Source organism: Aspergillus affinis, assembly GCF_023601865.1.
Source record: "Aspergillus affinis strain CMG 70 chromosome Unknown NODE_13_length_462506_cov_86_819959, whole genome shotgun sequence".
NCBI lineage: Eukaryota > Fungi > Ascomycota > Eurotiomycetes > Eurotiales > Aspergillaceae > Aspergillus > Aspergillus affinis.
The window spans coordinates 234941-258298 of record NW_026515794.1 but is presented as its reverse complement, the minus strand read 5'-3'; the positions used below and the strand labels follow the sequence as shown (position 1 = coordinate 258298).

Sequence of the window (23358 nt, the reverse complement as noted above, 5' to 3'; positions counted from 1 at the left end):
AGACCGTGCCGGGTGACAATCGCCATGATCGACTGCAATCACAACATCCGCCCTGGACGATTGCGCCATCCGCTCCCCAATCACGACTTGCGTTCTTCACCTTCCACCGCGTCGTCGGCAACCATGTCCAGTGAGAGTCGCCCTGCTCCTGGCACGCCATGCGGTCCACTATTCGACACATCGTTGCATCTTCCGAGTCCTGGCGATCCCTTGGCTGTGTACATCTCGAGGGGTCGGTTAGAGGGGCAGGCCGAGGATAACTATATAATTCCGGTCAACCCCTCACTTCGCTGATCAGACCAATTGTGCTTGACCAACCGAGTTTCTTGCTTACAGCAACTATAACTGTTCTAATTCCTCATATTCACTCTCCACACTTAATTGCTCATATTCATCGGTCATGGCCGCTCTCACCCAACCCCCCGTCCCTGTGGACATCTTCCCCGACGGCCTGAAAACCACCGGCCAACATCCCCCTCTCGCCGACCACATCCACCCCTTCGACAAATTCCCCAAGGAGATCTCGGGTCCAACCCTCTGGAAGGCCGAGGACTACCGTGAGCACCCGGAGAAGTGGACGCATCGCTTCTCGGACGAGGAGATCGCCGAGCTGAGCGGCGCCGCGGATGCATTTCTTCAGAACAAGATCCCGTTGACAGGGATTAGCAAGGTGTGTACTATCATGCTTTTCTTACCCAGGAAAAGGATACGGAGTGAAGCTAATACACCACAGTCAAACTTCACCCTTCCCAAGCTCTCCGATCGTCTCGAGATTCTGCGTCGGGACCTCATCGACGGCAAGGGCTTCATCCTCTTCAAGGGCTTCCCCGTCGAAAAATGGGGCAACCACAAATCCGCCGTCGCGTACATGGGCCTGGGCACGTATCTAGGCTACTTTGTCAGCCAGAACAGCCGTGGCCATGTGCTGGGACATGTGAAGGACCTCGGCGAGGACTCGACCAAGATTGATTCGGTGCGAATCTATCGGACGAATGCTCGGTATGCCCTCCCCCTCATCATTTCCCTTGCGGCCGCAGGCATCATACTTTTATCAAATGTCAACGATACGCTAACCAATCCACCCTAAAGACAATACTTCCACGCCGATGACTCCGACATCGTCGGTCTCCTCTGCATCGCACGCGCCCTCGAAGGTGGCGAATCCGACATCGTCTCCTCCCATAACGTCTACAACGTCCTCGCCAAGGAGCGTCCCGACGTGCTCAAGACCCTCACCGAGCCTATCTGGTACTTCGACCGCAAGGGCGAGACGAGCAAGGGCCAGGAGGATTACATCAAGACGAGTGTCGTGTATCTGGAACGGGGGGAGAATCCGCGCGTGTATACGAAGTATGTTTATTCTTTATTTTTCCTTACCCAACCTTCTTTTTTTCATTCGAAGAACAACCCATCCACACGAACTCCCCGATCAGATGACTGACAGATGAAAAACAATAGATGGGACCCCTACTACGTCCGCTCCCTCACGCGGTTCTCCGACGCTGGAATCATCCCGCCTCTCTCGCCCGCTCAGCTCGAGGCCCTCGAAGTCCTGGAAGCCACCTGCAACCGCCTCTCTCTACACATGATCCTCGAAGTCGGGGACATTCAATTCGTCTCGAACTCGCACGTCTTGCACGCTCGTACCGCGTACACGGACCATGCCCCGCCCGCGCCCCGCAGACATTTGATGCGTCTGTGGTTGGCGACGCCGGAGCACGAGGGTGGTTGGAAGTTGCCATTCTGGGATAGCAATGAGAAGAAGAGGGGGGGGATTCAGGTTGATGATCAGCCGCCGGTGGCGCCGTTGGATGCGGAGTAGATTCCCCCCCCTTCTGTTGTATTTTAAGTTATGAAGTTGAGATGATTGAATGTCAATACCATGTTTTATTTATTGAAGACTTAGTCGGTTTGTTTTTGTTTACCTTTTTTTGTCTTCCTGTGTTGGTTTGAGGATGGTAAGAAGAAGATGATACTGATACTTATAGATATGTGATTGATTAATTGATTAATCGTGTAAATTCGTAATTCATACAATCCAGACTCTCTCCCTTCCTCCGCCCCTCCTGCAGGAGGGTATATACCCAGGTAATCAACATACCCAGATAAAAAAAGAAATCCATTAAACAATCCGATAACTCCCCCCAGACGCAATCTCCAACTTTCCCCTAGCCACCATGCCCGCCAAAAATTCGCGCAATTCTTCATTACTAAACGGGAACCCTCCCGGGACCGCAATCTTCAACATCATCACGATCTGCTGTAGCGGCATGGCGCCCTGGTTCGTGAGCATCCCGACAATGAACTGCCAGTACAGATTCATCTTCTCCATAGCGGCTGCCTCGGCTGATATTTTGGCTGCCGCTGCAGCGGCGGCGGTTGCGGCCGCGGCGGCGTCCTGGGTTTCGGTGGATGAGGTGGCGTCTAGGGCGGAGGGGGAGGATGGGTCGATTCCGCCGGCGGTGGTGGGTTCGTCGGTTTCGGTGGGGAGGACTTCGAGGACGCGGAAGGTGTCGCGGTGGACTTCGGTGAGGATGCGTTTGCTGACCCAGAAGAGACAGGCGCTGCGGACTAGGGCGGTGGACATGTCGAGGGTTTGGGAGAGGTGGGAGATGGTGTGGGTGATGGGTTCAGAGGAGGTAGAGGAGGAAGAATTAAAGGCATAGATGACGGTGGCTTGCCAGGTGGTGACTTCGTCGACGAAGACCCGGTCTTCGAGGTCTAGTTCCACCGTGACTTGGCCGAGTCCGTTCAGCCAGGTGAGTTTGCGGGACTGCTTGAGCGACGCGAAGCCAGCCGAGTAGCGCTGTTGGAGCTGCGAGATGTCCTCGGGCACCTTGAACTGTTGTTCTTGGATGTCGGGCCAGAAGAAGTGCGAGAGGATCTTGGCATGGAGGTCGGGCTGGTCGCCATCGTGGTCTGCCTTCTGATCGGGGGTGTTGGGGAACTTGGAGGCAGACCGTCTGGCGAGACCCTGGTCGTTGCGGACGACGGCGTCGACTCGGCGGGAATCGAAGATGTCGCGCAGCATGACCTCGCAGGCCTGCAGGGCGTTGTCGCCAAAGCGGACCTTGAGAAGCTCCAGGACCGACATCTCCTGGTCGAATTCCGTGCGCTTCTCAAGCAGCCGGTCCGCCAGCATGTTCTGCATCTCCTTCACGAAGGTCTCCTTCGACTCGAACAGGCTGATCAAGCTTCCGATGACGTCGGAGCTCTTCGATTTCCGGTAGTCGGGCGCCGCATCCACCGGGTCGGGGATCCAGTTCATATCATCCCAGTCGAGCTCACCCGTTTCGCTTCTCAGCGAGTTCTGATGCGCCTTGGTCAGCTCGGCAGACAGTTCCACCAGCGTTTCTCCGCCCGAGGTTGCGTGCCCATCCGCGTCGGCCGGGTCAGCCAAAAGTCCGCCGACAATGGCCTTGACCGTATCATCGCGATCGCGGAGGTATCTACGGATGGGTCGAGCGACCCGATCCAGCAGCACCCCCTTAGGGTCGAGAAGATTGAATGCCCGGATGATCGAAATGTATAGCTGTAGGATCTCAACGGTAGAGGCGCCAGGGTGCAGCAGCCGCCGGTTGAGTACCGCGGCAAAAGAATGTGTCAGATGGAGTCGCGCCGCGGTATACGTCGTGAAGTATCGTAGGTCTTCAATGGCTCCGCTGCTTTTAGGCCACTCCACGATCACCTCGAAGAGCTCGCTCGTCCGCAGCGCCCCCAGCCGAGCAATTCCGATATCCTGCCACTTGTCCACGTCACTGAGATTCACATCCAAATAATCCTCCTCCTTAGCACCAGACTCCGGCACGTTGATGATGGCCAGAACCTGCACGACCAGCCGAGCGAACACATTCTCTATCCAATGTCGTAGATGCTCCGCCACCAAGGACGGTCCCTCCCATTGACCAGTATACGCGGCGCGCACAAACTCCGTCACCATGACATTCATCACATCCGCAAATACCTTCTGGGCTTTATCTCCGCCAAACCCCACCAGCTGGAGTGCCGTGAATAACGACAACAGCCGTTCGCGCCCCCCCGTGACCTGCTCATCCTCGTTTTCGGTCATCATATGCACTCGGATCTCCGCAGAGGGCTCGTCCTTCCAGATCCGATAGGAAACAGAGTGCTGACGGTCTATTTCCATATTATCCACGCTTTCCGTGTCGCTGAGATCCCCGTCCTTCAATGTATCTAGGCCCAGCACAACGACCGTCTCCTTTGTGATCTCGCGCGCGAGTAACCCCGAAACTGTCGGCCATGGCAGCCCATACGAGATCATCATATGAAACTCGCGCCGCAGTTTAATAAATACCCTCTCTTGTTCCGACCGAGCCAGCAACGGCAAGATATACTCCATCAGAGGAGCGAAGTAGATCCGTCGAGCCAGCTGCAAACAACGTACGATTTTCTGCAGCAATTCATCTTTATCCGGATCATTCAATAACTAGACCCATCTCAATCAGAACAAGACCATAGCCAAGACACGCAGAAGAATAGGGCACACTCACCGTGGACAACCCCTCCCTGAAATTCTTCAGAAAATGCCTCCGGATCTCATTCCCATACCAGTCAATTATACTCCGTCGTCCTGTCTCTGCGAGATCATCCTGTGTCTGCGCGCTCAAGTACTCCAGCGCACCCGATACCTCCTTCGACGGTGTCTGGTGTCGATTCGCGAGTCGGAGGAACTCATCCTCACTGATCTGACTCGCCAGAAAAAATCCGTTATCTGGAATACTCAGGAAGGCGGTTGCTGCGCGCCACGAGGCATCCCACTCTGGCTGGTCGTGCGCTGGCTCGGTCGTTACAGGAGTGGTTCCGAAGTCGTCGAGTGAGGTGGGCGGGAAGACGGACGCGAAGACGCGTCTTCGGCCGGAGAGGATGGGTGGTGCGGTTGCGGCCATGGTGCTGTCTCTCGCCGGGCTTTATGAAGGAGACATTGCCGGGAGGATTTCTTCGGAGGGCGCAACGAGAGGTTTGTTTCCTATCAACAATTACCGGAGAGAGTTCGGGTTGCTTTTCTCGTTATCGCGCATCAACAGAGGAGGAATGACTCAGCACTATCAGCATGTGATCTTATCGATAAGCTGTATGCGTTATTCCAGATTGGGAATGTTTTTGAGGGGTTTGCATGCGTTGCTGAATATTCAGGTGTCGACATTAGAAGGAAAAGCTCTATATGATTCCAGTTATTTCATTCTCATTGTTGGCCTGCATGCGGTTACAGACTCTCGTAGTCAATTGCCTGTCATCTAATATGATAAACAAGCTAAATGGCATCTAGGGGTATCTCTTCATAGGAGCAAAACCCAAGCAGCAAACGTATATAATCGACGAGCGTCGATATAATGCAGGCAAGTTGCCTCGTTCTGGCGTGAAAAAGACATAGCCAACACACAGTACCATAGAGCAGTACTCGTAGACTTCGCAAAAGGACTCTACAACAAACGCCCACATGCTAGGCCCCGTTACTATCCTCCACCTTCTCCCACTCACTATCGGTGCTCACATAGCCCGAGCTGTCCCCTCCCACACTGGAGCGTTTCCGAATCTCCCCTGAGGCCTCTGGCGGCTGGAGAGTCGGCACAGGAGTGGACCGAAGGTCGGGCTCAGACGCATCTGAGTTCCTCCTATTGTGCTCCGAGATACTTTCCGTCTCCGTGTCGCTGTCGCTATCCAGAGCCCCCGGCGTCTTTCTTCGATTGGCGTCGTGCTTGGTGTCCTTCGTTTCCTCCGAAATCTCCCGCGTGGAGTTGTCCTTCTTCTCGTGCTTTTCCTTCTCGGCCTCCGCGGCCTGCACTTGTCTCACTTCCCGAGCAAACCAGTTGATCGAGTACCAGAGAGCTCCCGAGAGGACGGACAGAACGACGAAATGGATGCTGTAGGTGGCGATGAGAAGGGAAAACAGGACGAGTTGCAGGGCGGCGAAGGTGGCGTTGGTCGCGACCAGCAGGGTTGGGGTGGGACCCGGGGTAAAGACGCTCGACCAGAGCTCCTCCACGAACGATGCCATACTGGCTGGAGATTATGTGTCTCGGTCCGATGCGGTGCGGCGGGGGTTAGAGTCGGAAGAGGAGAGAGCGGGCAAGGGTAGAAGCGCGGGATGACGTTGAAAGGGTCGGAAATTGGAATCCGTCCTGGATGAACTTTGTTTTTCTGTGCCTTTTTTTCTTTTGTGTTCTGCGAGGACCGCCCCGTCTCTAGTGCAGTTTGTTAGTGACGTAAGAACCTCAGGATCGGTTCGTTACAGCGCAAAAAAGCAAGGAATTTACGGACCGATGGTGAGATTTCGAGGAGAGATGGCACCGTGAGAAAAAGAGGGGATTCTGTGATGCAGAGACGGCAGAAAGAGCCAAGAATCGGGGGTTGACCGATACTGACGGTCGGCGTTTGAGAGCGACGGTGGAGAAAAGGCGTTGCTACTCGTTCGGAAAATTGGAGCCAGCCCCAGTATTTTCCAGGGACCAAGGATGAAGTTAAAATTGGAGGCAGTCGCTTTCCCCGTGGGGTCAACAGAGGATAGATTATGGAATATGGATGTACGGAGTAGAGTGAGTCACTGATTGTAGAGAAAGAGGGAGAGAGTTGACGGAGAGCAAGTGGGATGAGGCCGGGCTTATTTGTTGGAGGGGTGCCTGACCGTCCGCTTCTCAGCCATCCTCAGGCACCGACCTGTCCGGCCAAACTCGTGATGCATCCAATCCTCTGGATGTCTTGGGCAGAAAGCGATGCACGGCGGGAATTCTCGGCTCGTCCCCTGATCCTGTCCGATCGGCTTTCGACATGACTGCTTCTGTCCTCCGTTGCCGTGCGAGACTCCAACGCTGCTAATGCGCCCTCGATCACCCGCCAACTTTGTAGTAAAATGCAAGGGCTGATTGGCCTCTGTCCCGCAGACGCGTGGGTCTGCCACGAGTACAGAGGGATAAAGCCTTGATGGACGATCTGACCTTGGCTCTTGACACCAACGATGCCATCCCACGGCGCGCGGAGCCAATGGTGCTGGTATCCTGGAGCCGTTCGTATCGATCTGGGTTTCACAGCAGGCCCCATGTTCATGCCGACTAGCCCCTGCCAGTCGAGATCGTGACGTTGGTCCTTCCCCATGTGCATCTCCAGGTCAGGGAGAAGGGGGAGAGGAGATCCCGTGATACGGCTCACGTGTAGAGGCAGACCCTCAAGGATGACACCAAGCTTCCATGGATTTCCCTGGATCAACCCGGCCAGGATTTCGTCTCTGAAATCCCGTCCAGTGGATTCTCCCCCGGATAGCTTTCCCCTCAAACTTCCTGCATCCAGTTTAGCTCGCACTTTCTCCGGGCCCACCTCGCCCAGACCGGCGCGCTATTCGACAGACGCCGGGGGATCGCCGTTCTTTGTACTCTGGAGGTAGCTTGCCTTGGCTTCATGGGCGCTGGATGCAGCCGACAGCCGTGGTCCTGTCTGCGAATCAGAGCTGCGGCTCGGCCTTTGGGTTTCACGGCGGTTGAGTGAATCGGGCCTAAGGTGTGTCTTGTAGAACCATGGGCCTTAGCATCCAATCTATATAAGTTGTCCCGCAATCCTCCTCGCTACATTCTGATGTGACAGTCATCAGGTGCCTGCTCCCTCGGTCTTTCTGGGCTCCTTCTCTTCTCTAATCTTTCTTTCCCTTTAGCTTCCTTTCACTTCCCTCCCCCAGCAAGAGATGGCGGACAAGCCACCCCAAGTCAAGGATGTTGACGATGGCCGCTCATCCATCGAAGGCTTCTCCCACCATGCCGAGAACATCTTAAACGAAAGGGAGCCCTATGGACCAGCCGGCCTGGCAGGCCTAGTGGCCAACCCCTTCGTGTTCATGTGCGCAGCATGCTCCACACTCGGAGGTCTAGTCTTTGGCTACGACCAGGGCGTGGTATCAGTTATTCTAGTCATGGACCAATTCCTCGAACGGTTTCCCGAAGTGGGCCCCGACTCATCGGGATTCTGGAAGGGGTTGATGACGGCCATGATCGAATTGGGTGCGTTGATTGGCGCTCTGAACCAGGGCTGGATTGCGGATATGATCTCGCGTCGCTACTCGATTGTCGTCGCCGTCATTGTCTTTACAATTGGCTCGATCCTTCAAACGGCTGCGATGGATTATGCCATGTTGACTGTTGCTCGGTTCATTGGCGGGTTGGGTATCGGCATGCTTTCGATGGTTGCGCCTTTGTATATCTCCGAAATCAGTATGTACATCGCGTGTGAAGGCGACCCGATGAACGGTTATGGCTAATACACGGTGTTTATTTAGGTCCTCCCGAGTGTCGTGGTACTCTGCTTGTCCTAGAGGAGTTTTGCATCGTGCTAGGCATTGTCATCGCCTACTGGATCACTTATGGCACTCGGTATATGGCCGGAGAATGGTCCTGGCGCCTTCCGTTCCTGCTCCAGATGATTCCGGGCTTCGTTCTGATCGCAGGCGTTATTGTGCTGCCGTTCTCGCCCAGATGGCTGGCTTCAAAAGGCCGCAACGACGAGGCACTCGAAAGTCTTGCTCGGCTTCGTCGTCTGCCGACTTCGGACAAGCGCGTGCGGCAAGAATACCTCGACATTCAGGCCGAAGTTCGATTCCACCAGGAAATGAATGCTGAAAAGCACCCCGACCTCCAGGGTGGCGGACTGCGCAAGTCCTTCCTACTGGAGATGGCCTCGTGGGCAGACTGCTTCAAGAAAGGCTGTTGGCGCAGAACCCATGTCGGGGTGGGACTGATGTTCTTCCAACAAGTATGTCTTTCTATTAATTCCCCCTTTCGCTCAAAACAGTACGCATAACTAACCAGTACCATAGTTCGTCGGAATCAACGCTCTCATCTACTACTCTCCCACGCTGTTCGAAACCATGGGTCTAGACTACGACATGCAGCTGCTAATGTCCGGTATTCTCAACGTGACACAATTAGTTGGGGTCTCCTCCACCGTCTGGACAATGGACCGCTTCGGCCGACGCAGTCTCCTGCTCTGGGGCGCATTATTCATGACCATATCGCACGTTATCATCGCCGTCTTGGTGGGCCTGTTCTCGGATAATTGGCCCGCCCATCGTCCTCAAGGATGGGCCAGCGTCGCCCTTTTGCTTTTCTATATGATTTCGTTTGGTGCTAGTTGGGGTCCAGTCGGATGGGCCATGCCATCTGGTTTGTTTTTCTTTTTCTCGCAAATTTGATTGATCTCCTATCTAACGCAAGACCAGAAATCTTCCCATCCTCTCTTCGCGCCAAGGGTGTTGCCCTCTCAACATGCTCCAATTGGCTCAACAACTTCATCATCGTAAGTCATCCCATCATATCTCGTCACATCTCCCGCCTTCCTCTTCCTCTCCCGAACCAAAATCTGGGTTCAAAACTCTAACACCAAAGAAACAGGGCCTGATCACCCCACCCCTAGTCCAAAACACCGGCTTCGGCGCATACACCTTCTTCGCTGTCTTCTGTCTGCTTGCGCTAATCTGGACGTTCGTCTTCGTGCCCGAGACCAAGGGCCGCACGCTAGAGCAAATGGACCACGTGTTCAAGGATAATTCGAGCGAATCGGAACAGGCCCGCAGGCATGCTATCGAGGTGGAGGTTTTGAGGGCTGAGCAGCAGCATCAGGATCAGCGGGATGAGGAGGGGTTGGATGGTGTGTAGGGTATTAGGACTGGGTTTGGGGGTTAGGATTGGAGGTTTGGGGAAAGGGGAGGGGGTTGTCTATTGTCCACTGGTGGGCGAGACGCTTGGTTCAATTCTTGAAGTGTAGTTCAGACTTAATTTTGGGTTATATGATGGCTATGAAATTTATGACTATGAATTTTGGTTCCAAATGCAGTTGGGCTGGTGTAGTGTCGAATTTGACCTTGTATCATGGGTGGGTTTTAAATATGGTATATTGGATAGTGACTCGTAAAATGGTATACTCACACCCTGCTTGGGGGAGTCAGGCCATATGTATAGTATGAGCACAACAAGAGGTATTTTGAATGCCCAGGGATATATAATTGATTCCACTCAATATCATTCAATTATGTATCAAACTACTCCTCATTCGACGGATACTGAACCTTCTCCAGCGTCCCGAAATCCTCCTTGATCGTCCGAACACTCACAAACCGTTGCAAATGCGCCATCGTCCCCGTCTTATCGTTCGTTCCGGAGTCCCGACTCCCGCCGAACGGCTGCTGCGCGACCACGGCCCCTGTACACTTGCTGTTCAGGTACAGCATACCCGCAGCGTGTTTGAGCGCCGTCTGGGCGTGGCGTGACGCGACGGCGTCTTTAGCGAAGATGCTTCCCGTCAAGGCGTAGCGGGAGGTTGTGTTGACGAGATCCAAGGTCGATTCCCACTCCGCGTCGGGGTAGACATAGACGCCAAGAATGGGGCCGAAGAGCTCGCGCGACATGACCTCGTGTCGGGGGTTAGTGGTCCGGTAGACAGTTGGGTGTACGAAGTAGCCTTCTTCCTTAGAGGCGTGGCCGCCGGCGATGAGTTCCAGCTCGGGGTCTTGTTTCGCGGCGTCGAGGACTTGCGCGAGACGGTCAAAGGCGCGTTCGTGAATCACCGGGTTGATGAAGTGGCGGTATTCGTCGACAGGGCCGACGCTGAGATGGCTGAGTTCCTCTTGCAGGTGGCGCTGGAATTCAGGCCAGACTGACTCGGCGACGTAGATGCGCGAGTTGGCCGAGCACTTTTGGCCCTGATATTCGAAGGCGGCGCGGATGGTGTTCAGGGCTGCGTTCCTGACATCGGCGGATGGGTGAATTAGGCCCCAGTTCTTGCCGCCGGTTTCGCCGACGACTCGGGGGTAGGAGTTGTAGATTCCGTCGCCGATGCCGTTTCCGATTTTCTTTTGCAGGCTTTTGAATACTTGGGTGGAGCCGATGAAGGTGAGGGCGCCGAATTCGGGCCGTTGTAGGATGGTGTTGGTGACTTCTTCGGCATCACCGGGAAGAAATTGGATCACGTCCTTAGGAAGTCCAGCTTCCAGGAGAATCTGATGCAACAGCCAGCTAGCATGCAGGGCCGAATCAGAAGGCTTCCAGATCACCACGTTGCCTAGCAGCGCGGCAGGGCTGATCAAAGTCGCGCCGAGCGCCGTGAAGTTGAACGGTGCAATGGCGTAGACAAAGCCTTCTAGAGGGCGATATTCCAACTTATTCCAAGAGCCAGCCGTCTGAAATCTGGGCTGCTGCGAGAAGAGTGACCAGCACTCCTGTATGTAGCTGCGGAAGAAGTCGACCGTCTCGGCAGGCGCATCAATCTCTGCCTGCCAGATATTCTTGCCCTGGCCCAGCATAGTAGCTGCTACCAATTCCGAGCGGTATTTGCCGGCGATGAGTTCCGAAGCACGCAGGAAAATGGCAGCTCGATCCTCAAAAGGCATGGCCTCCCAGGCCGGTTTAGCCTTGAGGGCAGCGTCCACCGCCGCATTTGTCTGCGTGGGAGTTGCGGTTGCGTATTCCGCCACGATCTCTCGGTGTTTCGAGGGATTCTCTTGCTGCCTAGACTGAAGTGTTTCCACCTGGACCAATGGTCAGCCGCTGGATTATGTTGGGCTTGTCCGGGGTTCTTACTGTAGACCCATTCACGGTGATTGGTATCTTGAACGGCATGTCTCGCTTCAATTTATCCAATGTCCGAGTCAACTCGGCCCTCTCTGAGGAATCTTTTCCGTAGTCCAACTAATGGCTCTTTAGTTTTTGCATCATCGGCTGAAGTTCACGAATTGCCTACCATTTTCTCATTCTCGAATTTGGGTGGATTCCACAGGCTCATTTGTCGATACATCGACCGTGGCAGCCGGCGGATGCCGGCGGTGCGCACCGCATTCGAAGTCAGGAGTGATCGCATGATGAGAAGATAGATAAAAAAGTTAGTCAAACTGTAGTTTTAGGCTACCATCTCCCCTTTTTGTATCTGAAGGACTGTGCCACGCTGCGTCAACATGCTCGGGATGTGATTCCGAGCATCGTCTTCTGGACCTCACCCCGCGCGTATCCCCACAAGGAATGTTGGACTATATCGGTGTATCCAACAGCGAGACGAATTGGAGCCGAAAGCTTCGAAGAGCCTGGGTCGCAGATATGCCATCATAGGGCGCATTAACGACGCTCCCCGGCAGCCGAGCTCACACTTCGGCTTGCGATCCCGAACATCGACAGCGGGGATACGCTTTGTGGGGGGGCATTTGTGCTCTTTGCATTGATAAGGCAGATAGAAGGCCAATGATCCAATGGGACAGGGTTGCACACTTGGGAAATGCAGTAAGGAGCTTCGGAGGCGCAACCGAACCTTTCATTCCTTGCATTTCCAATGAGTGTGTTAAGATCAGCGAACAGAAAGCGGCAAGATGGCCAAGTGATGACGGCGGATTCACCTGGTGTAGATATGTCCCCTTATAAAGGCCTAGCACCTTCACAACTGATTATGGTTCGCGGGGTAAGATGGCCGAGTGGTTAAGGCGACAGTCTGTCGGTACCCCATAAATCGGATACGGGACATGCACAAATTATTGACCCCAAACTAGCAAGAACTGCTGACAATTGTCGCGTGGGTTCGAACCCCACTCTTACCAACCCCTTTTTAAAGACACGTGACCTAGGCAGATTGGATAGAAACGGCCTTACCGAACCAAAAAAGCAAATTTCGCCGTATGTTAAGATCAGCGGAAAGATCAGAGCTAGGATCATGGAAGCGGAAACAAGGTAAACAGGAGCCGAAATCATCTTATGTATCCCAAGCATTGCTAGATCGCTTGAGTAGATGTCTATGTCCAAGCCTAGGAACCTTGGGGCGATTACCCCTCTGATTCACCATCATCGGCATTATCGCCCTCGTTCATATCTTCGTCTTCTTCTTCACCGGAGCCTCCCATCTCATCGAAGAACTCCCTCCACGCGCTCAATGAGTCCGAGGAAGATTGTTTGTCGTCAGGATCCAGCCCGTCGTCATCTTCTCCAAACTCGTCCCATTCATTCCATTGTCCTAGACTCATCAGATGCCTCATGGTTGGTCGACCATGCGGACAATTCCATGGCTTATCGATGGTTCCCATGTTTCTCACCACCTTGACCATTTGCTTCTGTGTTAGGTTCTTGCCGATCATGATGCTTGACCGACATGCGCGCATGGCAAACATCTTTCGCACCTTGCCCGGGCGTGGTATATACATGTGCGACGCGGAACCCGTCGCACTGACTGCTGGCATCTCGGACAGCAAAGCAATCAGCTCTTCCAGATCCTGCAAGCCAAAGACCACCTCTTTGCTGAGAGGTAGCGAGACCAGCTTGCAGCGGCGGCCAATAGGCTCATCTCCACTGTCGTCCACTTCCACCACGAACCCGTTCTTCTCCAGTGCGGATTGGTTCTCAATGACTATCTCTTCCTCCACTGCTGTAAGATCCAACCGCTTCGGTTGGACTAGACGTTGGTTCTGAACGATGGTCTCAGCTTGGAGCCGCTCGAAGTTGAACTTCTCATCCGAGGCATGTTGGTCGATGATGAAGAGTTCATCCTTGCAGCAGGATGAATTTGGGTCTCCATAGTTGCCTGAGGGTCGTGTAGCTATGATGAACCCAAGGTTGAACTGCCCGATGATGCGCATCTTATCAAAGTCTTCCTTGGTCACGGTTAAAGATAACTTTTCTTCGGCTGTCTCCTGCGACACTACCGCCTCGTTGTCATCCTGATGACCAGAGTCATTCGTGTTTGACTGAGTATGTTCCTGGAATTGCTCTGATTGTAGCTGAATTCTGGAAAGTGATCCATCGATGGTGCAAGCTAATTGAACCGTAGCATCGCGGTGGGCGGCCCCTTTATTCAGCTTATTCGCTCGACTCAAACTGTTTTCCTGTGGCAGAACAGCTTTGTTCTCTGCCTCCTGGATAAGTCGCTGAACCTCGGCTTCTTCATGCTTCTTTTTCTCGTCATCGTCATAATCCATTCTTCCGTCGACTGAAGCCGGTGGCAGTTGTGACGTTGTACCTTCAACCTCGGTATGATCTTCTTGGTGGATGAGATCTTGACTGGCGTCTTCATCGGCCAAGTCATCATTACCGTGATCTGACGGAGCATAAGATTGATTCCCATCTTCGGACTCTCCATCATCAATCAGTTCGGCGTTTTCTTCTTCATTATCTTCTATTTCATCGTCATATGATTCGTCCATGTCGGCCTCTTCATCCACGTCCTCGTCTTCGCTGTTTGCCGTTTGCTCTAAATGCGACCCAGGTGCAGCAAAGTCCCGCATATGCTTACCGAATATGCCCGAGCGAGAAGGGGTATGGATTCGTCTTTTCCGAACCGAAGAATGACTATCTGCGCTGATCGATCCTGCGTCTCTCTTTCTGGGAGCACCGCTGCCTACCATAGAGGTGACTGTCTTGTCACCGATAGTTATTGTAGCCATCTCCGCTGGTACCCGTCTGGGACGCATTCTGTCGAAAGCATTCTGGATTGCATTTGGTGTTTCCATGAAGTCATTATCATTCCTGGAGGTAGTGTTTTCATCTGGAGCACTGCTCTGTAGGACCTGATGCTCAGGCTCATCCATTTCCGCATCTGACTGGGCATCTTGTGGGCCGGGTACTTTCTCCTTTAGATCCCCGGGAGATTCATTGCCCATGTCACTACCATCTGAAGCCGGCGGGCCGTCATCTTGGCCCGCTGTGCCAGATTTGGTTTGAGGTGTCATTGGCGAGGAGATTGTGTTCTGTACTGTTGGTGTGCCAGCTCTGGCAGGCGAAGATAGGGTTTCGGATTGTTCTCGGCGAGAGCTGATGCCACTGAGAAAGCTTTTCAGCCTACTTTGTGAACTGGGTTGATCCTGTTCTGTAGTCGTTTCTTCCTGCTCCTCTTCGTCACCTTCCTCCTCATCATTCGGTTCATTACTCGGCCCCTCGCTCGGATCTGTAGCTGCAGGTCTGCGAGCAATGGCATCATGCAATCCTTTGATGTTCTGCTTGGAAGTGGCCTGCTTGGATCCAAGAACTTGGGACTGAGGAACGGTTTGATCAGCAGACTCGAACAATTCCGTTAGAGATCCTTTCAAGGAGTCAATCATAGCTCCCGCATCGTGCAATAGAATCGTTCGCTTATCAGGAGACACATTGACATCGTAGGCATGGGTGTCCATATGAAAATCGGCGAATACGAACGGCGACTGCGAAACATTGAACGACTTGTACACCTCGTTAAATGCCTTCGCAATTTGCGGCAGTCCGCAGGGACGAGAATTCACAAAAAACATCTGGCGATCAGGCGTTTGCCTGCCCTCCCCGAATACCGGTCGAGAAACATGTCCTCGAACCTGGATCTTGTTCACTTCTTTCCCGCCCCGTTGAGCGACCCGCCTAGCCGCTGTAGACGGCTCAAACTCCAATTCCAAATCGAGCGGAATCAGAGCCAGGAGTGTCTTCGCGCCGTAAACATTGGCGATGTTTTCCTTCGTGGTTTGATTGCCATTCGTAGAAAAGACAACCACGTTGCGGGATTTCCCTACGGTGTTTCGGACACTGAAGCGGATGTTCACACTGATACATGCATACGCATGCAGAAGATTCAGAACTTTTCCATATTCCCGCTTGATATTCTTTTCCAACTCGCGACGCCGGACGGGTAGTCGCTTGAAGATCCCTTCCACTGACGCCGTTGTACCCCGCTGACCCGCGACGACTTGCGTCTTCTTCAACTTTCCGGACGGTTCGAAATCAAGGCGGTTGGCTTTTGGAGCCTGATCGGCTTGGGCGGTCACGACGTGGAATTCGGATAGGGCGCATAGGGACGATAGCGCTTCGCCGCGGAAGCCAAAAGTATGTAGGCGCGAGAGGTCATCGTACGAAGAAATTTTGGAGGTGTAATGCTTGAGCGCTAGTTGAGTTAGAACCTTTCGGAATATCCAAATCCATTCTCACAAGACGGAGATTTACCAAGACTCTCGTAGTTTGGAGGCGAGATGCCACTCCCGTTATCCTGCACCTCAATCAAGTCCAAGCCGTTACTTTTGAATCGCACCTCTGAGGAAAAAGACAACCTTCATTAGCTCAGTCCAGCGCATGATCAGCCAAAAAGATGAGATACCAATAGACGTGGCTCCGGCATCGATGCCATTCTCGACCAGCTCTTTCGCAACCGAACAAAGATCGACTATAACTTGACCAGATTGGATTTGATGGACCTGGAGACCCGTGGCATAAGATTAGATGCAGTTTTATTAAATTTCAAGAGAGATCACATCCGTACCGAACGAGCCTCGATGGCCTTAATGGTCGCCATGTTCATCCCATGGCGGAGTTGACAGATGACTTCCGACGCGGAACCCACGCGCGGGTTGCTACTTTACGCGATGCCGCGCTCACTAAGCATCCTTATCCTTCCTTATCGATCGTCAACTACAGACGCTACGGCCCAGCGAGCCATACTTTTTACTCGAATGAACCATGAATTGCAAACCCTTGCGGAATCTCGTATACAATTGAATACCTAATATATAATGTTGTCTGTAGTAAAAGAAGGACCAATATATAGTGGACAATCAGGATAATGTCAAGCACCGCTTCAAGAACGCCTCACTCCGCTGAAAACGACACAAATGAAAGGCAACAAGGCAAAATCAATACAGATACACACTTCAATCAGTAGGTGTCAAAGCGATCGGGAAGAACAACTGGGGCGACCAAGGTCCACAGGTAAATGGCGTAGCACACCCAAGCGCTGATGATCTTCACCCAACTGGCCCAGTACGTCCGACCAACGGGGGCAAAGTCATCGATGGAATCAGGGTCCAGATTTTGCGTCAATAGCGTGGCCACCCACGTGGTCGCTAGGAAGAAAATGATGTGGAAAAGCGAGTAGTTGTACTGGGTTGAGCCTCTCTCATCGTCCTTGGTCTCGTCACAGTCGGACTCGTCATCGCTGTCTTCGTCCAGTGCACTGGCAGGCAAACTACCGCTGGCAACGGCCGCACGGAGAGCGTCGGCACGCATCTCACGGCGACTGGTGGGTTGCTGGGTCACAAGGCCATGCTCGTTGTCATCCATGCCCAGTTGCGAGTAGTTGTGTCCGCCTTTGGATCCGAGAGCGATACCTTGGGTGGCCGCACGGGTAGTAGTATACGCAATCGTGGCCATGGTGGCAATCGCACCCAAGACAATAGTGGCGGTTCTCGTGCCTCGAGCCCGAATCAGGGGGTTGCATTGATTGTCATCCGGCTCCATCGAAACAGCCGACAAGGTCAGGTACGTGCAATAGACAGTAACCATGGCGGCCTGGGCCAGTCCTGCTCTGGGGTTGGATTCCTGAACCACGGGTTGAACGGAGACGACGGAAATGATCAAGAATACCACGAGATTAATCTGCTAAGTTAGCGCAACGTTGCCATGAAAACAGGTAAGACCTTGAACTTACGCTGATGGCTGCCTGGTTCATGGTGCATCCACTGCGAGCAAAGAAGATGTACATCAAGATCGTCATCCCGATTGATGCAAGGTACATGCCCACGGTCGATCCGATGAGCAGACCCCGCCAGATCCGTGAGTCATTGTCGTCGATCTTCTGCAGACATAGCTCCGCCCATGAATGTGCCAGGTCAACAAGGAGGATGAGCCCCAGCAAAAGGAACAGCATCGCGCAGATGAAGGCAATGTAATGACCGTAGACGAAGAAGAAAGGCTCGGGAATGAAAAATGACATGACCACGAAGAGGATCCACAGTATAATCTTTGGACCCCAGAACCCGTTCTGGAGAGACGCGCGGCCGTCTTTGGACGACTTCACTCCAAGCAGCCAGACTGCAAGAATGAGGTGAAACAGACCAAGGGCAAAGTTGATGCGATGAACAGCCACCCAGCCAGTGCATTCTTTGCCATCACACCGAATTTCCATATAATCCAAAGTCAAGTGTTGTAATTTTTTGAGCGCAAATGGTGTAAGCATTATCCAAGATATGATCGAGTTGATAAGAAGGATGAAGGCGTAGGCAATCCTCGTAGCCATACTGATGCGAAACCCCAATGGTCAGTAAATTTTCAGATTTGCCAGAAAGTGCTTCAAGTCCTTACCTGTTCTGGAATTTCCCACATGCACTACATACTGCCGAGCAAGTTGCAGCGCCGCAACATGAAGTCGCAACAGTGATCAGCTAATTCGCGGTCAGTTCAGCGTTCATCTGGTAGCCTAATCTGGGGGTGACGTACCGTACTGGCGCTGGGAATTGCCAAAAGAGGCAAGGAGAGTAGGGCCCCCATATTGTATGTGATTCACCGACTTCAGGCGATAATAGAACGAGTAATTCAAAGGAACAGTCGGTCCTAACGGTCTGATGGGGATGCGACGGAGAGAGGAGTTGGAGACGGCGTGACCCGACCCGCCGCCGCCTTCGTCATGTGCTGCATGGCGGTTATGTAAGCGGACCCGCTTTTGTCATCAACAATCGGACGAAAGATGAAAGTATATCTCGACGGATCGAGGGATGGGATTTAGTCTAAATTCTGAAGTTTCAAGATGTCCGACTGTGGTGATATCTACTGATTGAACTCAACTACGTACTCAAACTTCAATTAGCTCGGCCATCCTGTTCCAGGATATCCCTAATCATTAGAAATCTTCTGAACTTGGGGCCAAATCACTGCAGTGGCAGCGATCAAGAAAAATAGCGTGGTCAGAATAATCCAAGGGGTCTGTTCCCAGAAAAGTCTAATCCAGTGCTGGTTATTTCTCGATGCATTATCGAAATTTTCGGGCTCCTTCGATGCCTTCGTCGAACTTGGCTCAAATATTCTCTTTTGACCCGAATCAATGCTCTCGGACTCTTGATGATCAATCTGGTTCAAACAGGGAGAATTTCTGTTTTGGACAATATCCGATACATCCTCTGGTACAAATAGAGGCTCTCCAGTTGAGTGATTTCCCCCATTGTGCTCATTGTCTGTGATGGGTAACCCAGCAGCCGTGGGGAAACCTGAGGGCTGGCCTAGCTCGAGAATGAGATCTGCAATCTCATCGTGGTTGTACATCTTGGCCACCATAAATGGTGAGTACCCCAATGAGTTCTTTCTCCACAGCTCAGCACCAGCTTCCACCAATCGCTGAACTGCAACCCGGTTCCCATTCTCGGCTGCGAGCCCAAGTAGTTTATTCAAGTTAAGTCGGCTGTCTGATATATCAGCTCCATTTGAGACGAGGAGTGTAGCTATCGACAGGCGGTTGATACTGGAGATCATCAAGGGTGTGTGACCCCAATGATCCTTTGCGTCGATCTCTGCCCCAGCTTTGAGAAGGATCTCAGCCGAGCCGGCGGAGTTGTGAAGCGCGGTCAGATGCAATGGCCTGCGCTCCCACGTATTGCCTATGTTCAGGTCTGCGCCATGGAATACCAGCATCTTCACCATCTCGACATTGTCATTGGCAGTGGCGTGGTGGAGGGCTGTCTGGCCCAAGTTCGGGTCTCTGAGGTTTATTTCAGCGGAGGGGTCATTTGACAGACGAGCTCGAACCTCTTCAATGAGATTTGACTTAGCCAACGCCCAGAGGGAGAGTGGGGTGTCAATAGAGAGGGTTGTATTAGTGCGTGGAAGAGGCGAAGGCTCAAATTTTCCTGGCTGTTTGCAAACCCTTTCTTCTTTTGTGGCCCGCAAGAGCTCCATAATGGCAATCTCGTTCATCTCCCGCGCAATTCTCATGGGTGTCCGGTCATGATTGTCTTCTATAGTGGGATCAGCTCCATGTTCTAAGAGAAATCGCGCAGTATCCACTTTCCCACAAAGGGCAGCATCATGGAGAGTTGTTTTGCCGTTTTTGTCTTGCATATTGACGTCCAGGGACTTGTCGAACTCGAGAAGAATGCGCATGATCTCAGTACGACCGTTGCAAGCAGCGCTATGCAGCGGTGAGCGACCGAAAGCGTCCTTGTGATGGACATTTGCTCCTTGTTCGAGCAATAACTCTACGAGAGGGATTGCATTTTGATCAATTGCACGATTGAGCGCTGTCCCTCCCGAACCATCTTGACAAATCCCGGCGTCTGCTCCTTTATCTAGCAACGCCTCAGCAACCTTGCGATCTCCACGGTGTGCGGCATAAATGAGTGCAGTAGTGCCGCTATGGTCTTGATGGTTGACATTGACGGCGGGATGAGTGAGCAGAAGCTGGACTGCGTCTGCTTCAGATGAAAGGGCTACGAGTATCAGAGCAGTGGCCCCTTGCGGATCGGAACATTCTTGGTTAACGTTAAGCTGAGGAGCATTCAGCAAGATCCTGATGATTCCTGTATATCCATACGAGGAAGCGATCATCAGTGGTGTCCGCTGGCTCCAGCGTGTGTGCATGATATTGATATCTATTCGGTTTTGTTCGACGAGCAATTTGACCATTTTCTCTTGGCCATGCCGCGCGGCCTCGTGAAGGGGAGCGGCGCCAATATTGTCCATAGCATTCAAAGAAGCGCCGGCCCTGGTAAGCATTACAGCTATATCGATGTTGCTTTTCTTTACCGCAAGTGCGAGTGGTGCAGTTCCGTTCATGTCTTTGATGTTTGGATCAACGCCCTTAGCAAGAAGCTCCGTGACCAATTTTTTTAAGTCAAATGTAGGCAGCCAGATGGAGCGCTGAGCTTCCCTGCTTGCCAGCCCAACTGGCTGAATCCTCGTCATCCAAATACCATAAGATCTGTGTCAAAGCTGCTAAATGATTCGGGCTATCCAGAAGCTCTCGAGCACGGTCATAGAGGCCCTCATGTGGCGCTTGGACGAGGTGTTTGCCCCAGAACTTAGCGGCATAGCTAAGTAATGGGTACTTTTCAATGCGCGCATCGAATTCAGCAGATTCGGATGAGCCCGAGCAGGCGTCAGACTGGAAAGTCTCGAATAGCAGGTAGGTCAGACAGGTAGAAGCCAACTTTGTCGGCCCTTCGGGGAACCGTCGATCACAATTGCGGTTGAAAAAGTTCTCCGCCGAAAAATGAACCAATCTCAGGCGATCAAACTCATCATATACAACTAAGCCGGCACACTTGGAAGCAAGAACATTGGCCCGGATGATATTATCGCGGTCAATATCTCGGTCTCCCTCCGTCACGGCAGTAGCATGCTCGATCTCTCGCGCCTTCAGAGGCTGCTCTGCAAAGACAACCCAACGAAGTAATTCCATCACCACTTCTCTGTGGCTAGTTGGAAGATCTGCGACTCTCAGCATGGCATCTCTGTAAGTTCCATCAAGTTCTTTTGGCAGGCTCTTCAATGCCTTCACAACCTCCGCCGGGCGCAATTTGGAAGTTAAGGTATCCATGTTGAACTTGGCTAGAAGAAAAATCCCATCGTTTTCTTTGACTACTGTATCGACGATGCTTTTCATCAGTCCTTCCTTCAACTCCACGCACTGGCGAAGGAATTCTGACGATGCAACGCGCCATTGTACGTAGGTCATCAGATCCTCTTCAACAGCAGTGATCTTGATAATGGAACCGCAGAATTTTCTACAAAGGACATGCCCTCTGTATTCGCATCGCTTGCCTGTACTGAAACATGACCGGCAAAGATTGAAATCAATTGAACTTGAGCTTGATGAGAGGCACTCTAGGCAGTTGAAATGGTGCTGAATACAAGGGACCAGACATTCATTGCAAAATGGACGAAGGTTTTTCCGTTGAAAATGCCGCACGATGTTGTCTAGGCCTCGTGAAGTTACCATCATGTTCACCGTAGCATCTATCGAAGTCAGGAGTTCGAGTAAGTCTACCCGAGTCTTCTCACGAAGTTCATCCAGACCATCTACGATGATGGAGGTCTTTGAAAACCGACGGAGCTCGGCTGTGAGCATCGAAAAGGTCTCCTCTCGTGTCGGCTTTGTTCCAGCACTGCTGTGTTTATAATACAATTCGGCCATTTCTTGAAGAATGATGTCACGCTTCTGTGTGGCCTGCTTGAGCAGACTTCCCAGAAGAGTATCGATAGATTGCGACAGTGGGTCGTCCCATTTACAGTAGAGCATCAGGACTGCTGCATCCCGAGCATCACATTCACTGTCCAGCTCATGGGCCACGACTGATGACAAGACCGTCTTGCCGGCCCCCGGAATTCCAGAACAGAACAACACAGCACTGTCCCGCTGTTTCCATGCCGAAAAGTCATTGCGTTGCAGAAACCACCGGTAGGTTCCCTTGCGATGTTCCGCAAATAGCATATTCTGCTTTGCCGCGAAGTTTAAAGGAGATAGCCATCCAATTACATCCTTCCTCTGCGGCTCACTGATGGCACTCCTCATGGACTTCCCATCCTAGTAGATCTCGTGTGTCAAGGCGTAGGTGGATTGGGTCGCAGCAAGTTGCAATGTCTGCTGCAACCAGTGAATCCGTTCGATGACCTGAAAGACATTTTGCTTGTCCAACGGCCACGTCAAATTCCGGCGTACTTTTCCGTACGATGATCGCGACTTCAGCTTTCTTTCTAATTGCTCGACTACAGTCTCAATATCCCTGATGATCCCATCGAACCCGAACAACGGGCGGAGTTGTCTGGGAAGAGGCTTTTTGTCAGGATTGTCGTTCTCCGAAGTTATTTGGGCCTGGACAGCGACAACGGCAAGCCAGAGATGGGTCACTTCATTGGGTAGTGAGAGGCGCTCTTTCCCCCCTCCCTTTATCGTACCGAGAAAACCAATAATCTAGAAGGTGGCTGTCGCGATACCGGCAACGCTAGCTATCACGCTTAAGGGATCCATCACCTGACATCCCCACGGGGTGTATTGACGATGAGTTAGGGTTGTGTCAGGGTTGATCGACTTGTGTCACATTTTCCTTGATAAGAATATCAATGTACAGATTATTGATCTGGTGTAACAAGACCAAAGGTTACGAGAGTGTCAGCCCCCACGTTGGCCAAACCGTCGCACAATCCAACGGAGTAAGGCCAGGCTGGGCAAACGCCGAGTCAAGAACGCCAACCAATTTAGATGCGTTACGGAATAACCGGGGGGTTATCTCCGGCAAACCAGGGGCTTTTCATGGCGTGTCGATCTTCTGACTAATTTTTTATAAGGAAAAGATGTTCTATTGGTCTTTGGCGAATGTTTTCATCCTGGGAGCATGGTGCTCCGGAGTACCGCGTAACTGCCAAGTGCAATCTGGCAGGACAACGTCCTAAATATACATACAATTAGTCATAGGAATGAGCCATCATACTGTAAACAAGTAAAATGATCGGTGTACGGAGTCCTGTGCAATGTATTTCGCATCAATCAAAAGCTCGTAACATAGAACCAAAGTACCTGCACCGTACGCCATCAGGAAGGCCTACGTCGTCAGGACCTTACATCGTCCGGTATTCCCAGTAGCTCCTGTGGGAATGATTACTGGAACCCGTGGCCCTT

General features: G+C 52.4%; 10 protein-coding genes across 10 annotated transcripts; 2 read left to right on the top strand and 8 right to left on the bottom strand.

Annotated features, from left to right (window-relative positions):
- Positions 1 to 400: 400 nt before the first annotated feature.
- On the top strand, positions 401 to 1822 carry KD926_001939 (TauD/TfdA family dioxygenase; the record flags this gene model as incomplete). Its single annotated transcript, XM_053096880.1, has 4 exons — positions 401 to 670; positions 734 to 999; positions 1090 to 1350; positions 1459 to 1822. 4 exons carry the CDS (start codon positions 401 to 403, stop codon positions 1820 to 1822), a joined length of 1161 nt encoding a protein of 386 aa, XP_052959096.1.
- A 300-nt stretch (positions 1823 to 2122) lies between these two features.
- Positions 2123 to 4907, bottom strand: KD926_001938 (anaphase promoting complex subunit 2; the record flags this gene model as incomplete). Its single annotated transcript, XM_053096879.1, has 2 exons — positions 2123 to 4447; positions 4512 to 4907. 2 exons carry the CDS (start codon positions 4905 to 4907, stop codon positions 2123 to 2125), a joined length of 2721 nt encoding a protein of 906 aa, XP_052959095.1.
- A 554-nt stretch (positions 4908 to 5461) lies between these two features.
- On the bottom strand, positions 5462 to 6016 carry KD926_001937 (V-type ATPase assembly factor PKR1; the record flags this gene model as incomplete). Its single annotated transcript, XM_053096878.1, has 1 exon — positions 5462 to 6016. One exon carries the CDS (start codon positions 6014 to 6016, stop codon positions 5462 to 5464), a length of 555 nt encoding a protein of 184 aa, XP_052959094.1.
- Positions 6017 to 6663: 647 nt separating this feature from the next.
- Positions 6664 to 7412, bottom strand: KD926_001936 (uncharacterized protein; the record flags this gene model as incomplete). Its single annotated transcript, XM_053096877.1, has 2 exons — positions 6664 to 7292; positions 7361 to 7412. 2 exons carry the CDS (start codon positions 7410 to 7412, stop codon positions 6664 to 6666), a joined length of 681 nt encoding a protein of 226 aa, XP_052959093.1.
- A 278-nt stretch (positions 7413 to 7690) lies between these two features.
- On the top strand, positions 7691 to 9653 carry KD926_001935 (sugar porter family MFS transporter; the record flags this gene model as incomplete). The annotated part of the gene is made up of 5 exons (XM_053096876.1): positions 7691 to 8213; positions 8279 to 8751; positions 8816 to 9161; positions 9218 to 9294; positions 9390 to 9653. The coding sequence occupies 5 exons, from the start codon at positions 7691 to 7693 to the stop codon at positions 9651 to 9653; spliced, it is 1683 nt and encodes a 560-aa protein (XP_052959092.1).
- A 383-nt stretch (positions 9654 to 10036) lies between these two features.
- On the bottom strand, positions 10037 to 11850 carry KD926_001934 (L-glutamate gamma-semialdehyde dehydrogenase; the record flags this gene model as incomplete). Its single annotated transcript, XM_053096875.1, has 3 exons — positions 10037 to 11521; positions 11574 to 11681; positions 11734 to 11850. The coding sequence occupies 3 exons, from the start codon at positions 11848 to 11850 to the stop codon at positions 10037 to 10039; spliced, it is 1710 nt and encodes a 569-aa protein (XP_052959091.1).
- Positions 11851 to 12796: 946 nt separating this feature from the next.
- KD926_001933 (ATP-binding mismatch repair protein PMS1) lies at positions 12797 to 16278 on the bottom strand (the record flags this gene model as incomplete). The annotated part of the gene is made up of 4 exons (XM_053096874.1): positions 12797 to 15867; positions 15927 to 16013; positions 16078 to 16174; positions 16240 to 16278. 4 exons carry the CDS (start codon positions 16276 to 16278, stop codon positions 12797 to 12799), a joined length of 3294 nt encoding a protein of 1097 aa, XP_052959090.1.
- Positions 16279 to 16631: 353 nt separating this feature from the next.
- On the bottom strand, positions 16632 to 18242 carry KD926_001932 (serine incorporator domain-containing protein; the record flags this gene model as incomplete). The annotated part of the gene is made up of 4 exons (XM_053096873.1): positions 16632 to 17351; positions 17404 to 17992; positions 18057 to 18136; positions 18192 to 18242. The coding sequence occupies 4 exons, from the start codon at positions 18240 to 18242 to the stop codon at positions 16632 to 16634; spliced, it is 1440 nt and encodes a 479-aa protein (XP_052959089.1).
- A 342-nt stretch (positions 18243 to 18584) lies between these two features.
- Positions 18585 to 20516, bottom strand: KD926_001931 (ankyrin repeat domain-containing protein; the record flags this gene model as incomplete). Its single annotated transcript, XM_053096872.1, has 1 exon — positions 18585 to 20516. The coding sequence occupies one exon, from the start codon at positions 20514 to 20516 to the stop codon at positions 18585 to 18587; it is 1932 nt and encodes a 643-aa protein (XP_052959088.1).
- Positions 20517 to 20574: 58 nt separating this feature from the next.
- Positions 20575 to 22173, bottom strand: KD926_001930 (ankyrin; the record flags this gene model as incomplete). Its single annotated transcript, XM_053096870.1, has 1 exon — positions 20575 to 22173. One exon carries the CDS (start codon positions 22171 to 22173, stop codon positions 20575 to 20577), a length of 1599 nt encoding a protein of 532 aa, XP_052959087.1.
- Between the last annotated feature and the right edge of the window lie 1185 nt (positions 22174 to 23358).